At 33.6% G+C, this 5,991-nt stretch overlaps 1 protein-coding gene across 7 annotated transcripts; it reads right to left on the bottom strand.

The window, feature by feature from the left end:
• Positions 1 to 585: 585 nt before the first annotated feature.
• On the bottom strand, positions 586 to 5,991 carry LOC118040589 (uncharacterized). 7 transcript variants are annotated; one of them, XR_004686109.2, is made up of 10 exons: positions 5,874 to 5,991; positions 5,469 to 5,780; positions 5,319 to 5,377; positions 4,008 to 4,067; positions 3,803 to 3,876; positions 3,529 to 3,619; positions 3,316 to 3,403; positions 2,928 to 2,997; positions 2,113 to 2,139; positions 990 to 1,032 (listed from the first exon to the last, which is right to left on the bottom strand). XR_004686109.2 is itself a non-coding variant. In XM_035047557.2 (8 exons), exons 2-8 carry the CDS (start codon positions 5,691 to 5,693, stop codon positions 983 to 985), a joined length of 561 nt encoding a protein of 186 aa, XP_034903448.1. In that variant the 5' UTR covers positions 5,694 to 5,780; positions 5,874 to 5,991; the 3' UTR covers positions 586 to 982. The 7 variants fall into 7 exon arrangements, 2 of the variants coding, with proteins under 2 accessions (XP_034903448.1, XP_034903449.1); XR_004686106.2 differs by having other exon boundaries at positions 997 to 1,032; positions 3,807 to 3,876; XR_004686110.2 differs by lacking the exons at positions 3,316 to 3,403; positions 3,529 to 3,619 and having other exon boundaries at positions 586 to 1,032.

A 5,991-nucleotide genomic window follows, 5' to 3' on the forward strand; every position in this document is an offset into this window, starting at 1 on the left:
GAAAGTACTTGTCTAAATCAACTTAGAATGTGTATGAAAACACAATCTTCATTCTTAAAAATTTATAATTTTTTTTATATTTTCAGATCATTTTAATATACTAATATCAAAAATAATTTTTTTAAAAAAAAAAATTATTTTAATACATTTCTAAACAAAAAATATTTTAAATCATCACCGTTACCACAATCCCAAATATATATATATATATATATATATATAATAATCATAAAAGTGTTCTTATGTTATCTGTTACCTATTAAACATTGAAAGATAATTCAAATTTATGTTCATGATTTTGTCAAAGAAATCAAACAAAATAATGTAAACTTTATATAAAATTATTCAAGCATTTTAAGATAATAACTATTCACAGTTATTTATTTAATAAATAAGTGAAAACAATCTATTAGAAATTAAATAAAAAAAAAACAAATACAATAAAGTAGTTTAGGATAAATAAAAAAGAACAAACACGTCCACTTGAATTCCAAATATTAGCACAGTAAAGACATTATCAGTATATCTAAGAATCAACGCATCCAATGCCTTTTCAATTTATTTATTTTCAGAGAAGAAAAGAGAGGAGCGTTATAATTTCTGCCTTAATATTTAAAGTTTTCCACGGTTTCGCTCTTCACATCAAGTCGTCTCATTCTTGTCAACCAATTGTCTTCTTAATAACCAAACTAACATTTGGAGTCAAACGAGGCAAGAAAGCAAAGAACATGAATAAAAGTTTGAAAAACGAAAGCGGCAGTCATTTGGATAAGAACAGAGATGCCAAATCCTGCCTTCTAAGAAATGAATCCCTGGTGTTTGTTCATCAAAGGGAAATCATTGTTACCCCATCTCCGCAAATCACTTGCAGTACAATTACCACCATGAGCGAGGCAATTACACTGTTTTCACCACCATAATGTTAAAAGCAATAGCCATTAATTTGCTTCATATATTGAAGAAACAAAAGCTGGAGAAGCTACTACAAAAGCTTCAGTCCACCTGTGACATCATCAACCACTCCAACAGGTCCTGCACATATTAGTGTTGAGAATAGACTGACTTTGTGCTGTTTTTGGTTCAATGTAAAGAAAAAAGTTGGTGCACCAACAGAGCAAAGATTTTTCTGACTTGTGTTTTTGGTTTTTTTTCTTCCATGGCTACAAGTTAACATGACTTCAGTCAAAAAAAAAAAAAATTCATTTACAGTCTCTTAGTGATGCTGGGGTTAAAAAAAAAATAGTGGCCGTCTACTAGTAAGCAAAACTACATTGCATTATCTGAATGACACTTCCATTTTGAAGTTTCTGGTGGTATCAAGGGCTGAATAGAAATCATGGATGTTAAACCCACATTTTGAAATGATAATATCGTGATTTTATGAGCTTAATCAGCCAGCCACCTTGGTATCTTAACCAAACTAAAACCACGTTTAAATCAATATTTCATTTGGTAAGAATATTGGAGAAGTGATTCCTAATCCAATTTAACAATCCCAAGGACCAAACGAGAATAAAAAAGACAATGCCTACCGACAAACTCAAACCAACAATTGAATTAGTAAATAAATCTCAGATGTTCACTGCTTCTCATACTCCTATTCTTAAACAACAGTACAAAGCACAACTAATTATAGAATTTACAAGGGGGGGAAAGGAATGGAGGTCTAGAGAAAGGAAGCATGGTTATCAACACTCAGACTCCACCAAATCATTTCTCTTGTTAGTTTTTCAGTCCCATAAGGATGCCACTTAACATATTCTAGAAAATAAGATTTGGAAGCACCATCAATATCTGAAGTTAATTATATATTGAACTTTGAACTTCGAAGGTTAACAGTGAAGTTCGAGTAAATAAGTTGTTGACAAGTAAATAAGTTACATTTTCCATTGCTAATGTGGTAAAAGTATATTTACTACTTTATGCGTGTATTCCCATATTTTCTGAAAGCTAGTTTATGTAGTTAGTATAGTCTTATATCTACTTTCACGATTTAGTAGGCCATCTTTTGATCTCAAGTAAAGTGAATTTAATAAACAAATACAAATAGATCAGAAACAGACAGATCATACAGTTGATATGGCACACGCATACTGGAATGGAAACTCTTACCCAGAATAGCCATCACTGTTCTTGAATCTGAAACAACAGAAAAAAATAATTTCAGTCCAAGTTCTGTTGGTGACCAAATGATGCAATCTAAGGTAAATTGGATAGCAAGCTTGTTAGAACAGACATTCTGGTACAAAGAGTTTCAAAGAAGCAAATCAAGCATTTGGAGTAACATCCAAAACCAAAAAATCGAAATGGGAGAAAGATTGGGTTTTATATGGTTTTCAAGGAAACATGCTAGTCTTATTCATGCTTGTTATTGCACCATTAGAATATAGAAAAACATCCATACTATCAAAATCTCATATTCATTTGAGAAAAATAACAATTACATGATTGGAGAACTGCAACTGCTAATATGTTCAATGGGTCAATGATGCTACGATCACCTATGCAGTCAAAAATAGGGCTGCCTGTTTGAGTTTCAAGATACTTCCAAGTTTTCCTAATCCATCAACATCAACAATTACTTTCTTGGAAATTTGTAAGGAAAAAACCACATCTCATATGGCTTTGTACTTCAAACAAATTCCAGCAGTTCCTTGCTTTCTCCTTTTTGAAGAGCCAAACTACTCTTCTGCCTCCACCCTCCATGTTCCACTAACTACAGCTTAAATGTATTTTTCTACAGCCTGTTGTTGGATTCTACCAAACTCATGAATAAACCATTCTGCCTAAAATTAAAGAAAAGAAAAAACAAAAACCCCCTAGTAAGTTCAGCAAAAATAATACTCCCCAAGAAAATGAAATTTTATTAGCAATCATATACCAACATCATGTCAATCTAAATAAAACAAATCAGCTTTGCAACCCACTTGGAGCAATCTGTGTTCTTCCTGCATCAATCGTAATATGGGTTGGTAAGTTAAGTGAATTTGCCCTGTCCTGTCAAAGTTGAAAATGAATTCCTTTAGAGTGAACCAGATCAGATAAATGAAAAAATTACGGTAAACATAATAAGAACAAATGGGAAGTGCGCTAATAACAGTAAAATAAAAGGGCAAAGTTGAAACATCAGACTTGGAATGAAAAGATGCCTTAGCCAATGAAGCTTAAAAAATAAAAATAGGCATTATAAGTTGGTTGATCCTTTTACCAATCTAACTAACCTAACAGTGAACACAAATGCAATGGTTGAGAAAAATCTTGAAAAGGAGAAATTGACTTCAAAGATGGGCTCAGATGTTCAACTGAGATACATACCTAAGAATCTCAAGAGGTACTAGGAAAACTTTCTAGCCTTTTGTTAAGAGTTGATTTTGATGCCTGCTTTCTTTTTTAGGGTTCTCATCTGATGCACACATCAACGGCAACTGATATTCAGTTTAATTTGATGAATAGGTCAACAAATATACTACCATGCTGCATAGTGGCACAGGTAAAAACACATGTAGGTATAGTGAATTGGGCTATAACCTGGGAGGGAACAGGTTAAAAATTCGCTGAGGAACTAAACTTGTCATCAAGAGAGATGGCAATTTCAAGGGTCAACAAATATCCCACCAGGCTGCAAAATTTTAGTAGCTGTGAACATATAAAATTTGACACATGGAATTCATTTGCTATGCATTTATAGACTAGCAATTTAGATGATATAGTCTATTTTTCCTTGAAAAAACATAAAAGAATACAATCTCATATTATCAATTTGATGATATTAACTGAGGTGAAAAAAATATTTGTGACATACTGACTTGCAAAATAAGCATGCCCTCCTCACTTTCAATTTTCACGACCACCTTTGGCTGAGCACACATCTCCCACCTGCATATTTGCAAAATCCTTGAAACTGGAAGAGGAAGAAGAAACATGAAAGAGAAAGAAAGGACGAAAGAAAAGTGTGGAGGAAAAGCATAACTATAAGGCCAAATCATTCAGAATAGTAAGTGCAGCACCTGTTTAAAGCTTTGGGTGCTCGATGAAGAAGCTTTTTATACAGACCCAAAGTTGCATGACTAAAACCAATCACAAAAATCAATCAAATATACTAGAAAAGTGTTCAATATTAGAAAATATAACATGCAAGATAAGTGAATGAGGATCGTGTTAATCTATCATTAAACGGGTGGACTGCATGTTCAAAGAAATATGGAAAAAAAACTGACTCTTTTAAGTGTTAAGTAAGCAACTATTTACTACAGATGAGAACAGTAATTAAAATAACAAATGATACTCTGCCTCGGCAAACAAAAGAAACAGGGAAAGGTGAAATGAGTGGATATGGTATCTAAAACTGTATTTTAATCCAATAACAATTGTGCTAAAGCAATTGCTAAAAGTAGCCCCTCCAGTCCCTGGGTTCCAACTGCTTCAAAAAATCAATGAGACTGAAATACAGATCTAAATATAAGCCACTAAATCAATAACTTGTCAACTGGACCTATAAGCCATGTAGCAGTGCGACATTCATGGTAACATTCAATTAAGCTGATAAGAGCAGGGATGCAACAAGGCCATGAACCACATTATACCCAGTGCAGCAGATCTGTAACCCAAACTTTTGAGCAACTAAATAGTCCTTAAAATATCCAAACTCACTTGCTAAGGTCATGTTTACTTGAGAAAAAAATTCGGTTTCTAAACTCACTTGCTAAATGTCTCAATGTAGTTCTTCATATGATGACAAGCCAGTATCATAAAACAATTTAATAACATTTTAAAGCATACTTGTACTACAGAACCAGGAAGAACTCCGGTTTTTCCCTTGATATATGTTTACAGAAGGTATTTGGTAGTTGGTCTCAGAAAAATGCACATGGTCAAAAAGCTAGAAAATCAGCCATTAAAGTATTTCTTAATAACCACATAATCTCTCCATTGTCAAACCTGCAATTAATGAAGTTTCTACTAATGAATTGTTATACAAATGATGTCAAACTTTGGGTCCGCAAAAGAAAGAATGGTCAGCTATCTTACAAGGGTCTGTTTGTTTCTATCTCAAAAACTGTTTGTCTATTACACAAAGAAGAAAACAGTCTCTAAACCCAGAAAATAATTCAATCAGGTGTGCAAATCTCAGATAAAACTAGTTTACTCTAGCAAATTAGAATGCCATCTTTGAGTCTCTTTAGTCAAAATCTATCTGAATTTAGAAAAATAAAAAGAAAGGAGATAACAATTCAGTAAAGATAATGCAAGATACAGCTCCCTTGTTCCACTAATAGCTAACACAAAGAGAAGGGTCTTGATGATTAACGAAAGGCAACCTGCATTGAGCTGCAATTTTCCCTTTTCCCATCTTAAGATCGTTTCTAACAACCAAAACCTACATTAAAAAAGAAAAGGTTAAAAGATAAAAGCAAATAAAGAATAATAAAAGGAAAATACATCTTTCAGATGGATAGAATAAGCGTTACCATCTTGAAATCATCAAGAATATCAGCGAGCTTATCAGTCTCAAATGGTTCTTTGGAGTTATTGTTCTTGTTTCCATGATGACTACTAGGATTAGTATTCGTGTCTCTAACCACTTTTCGTGTTAATCTTAAAAAGAAGCAAAAAGGGCGGCGTGTCCCGATGCAATAACCTAAAGCAAGGCAGCCTGCCCCAACTAATATGGCACTAAGCCAGCTCAAATCCATCAGTGCAATTCCTCTACCTGCAATGCAAACCCTAGATTGTTGCTGCTGCTGCTGCTGCTGTAGCTGTTGTTGTATCAAAACTGTAGCCTACAAAGAAACAAAAAATGAATAGAATAGCAAGAAATAATCACCTGTATAGTTTTTTTAAAAAAAATCAATTGAGAAGCGCTCTTCCCCTACCTCCGCAATTTAGGTTAAGCCAGGTAGAACACGCTCTTGACTCCAGTGGCGGAGCCACATGGGTGCAAGAGGGGGCAATTGCCCCCTTATTGTTTTTTTTTTTTTTTTCAAAATATTT

The sequence above is a fragment of the Populus alba genome, chromosome 13, assembly GCF_005239225.2.
Source record: "Populus alba chromosome 13, ASM523922v2, whole genome shotgun sequence".
Lineage (NCBI taxonomy): Eukaryota > Viridiplantae > Streptophyta > Magnoliopsida > Malpighiales > Salicaceae > Populus > Populus alba.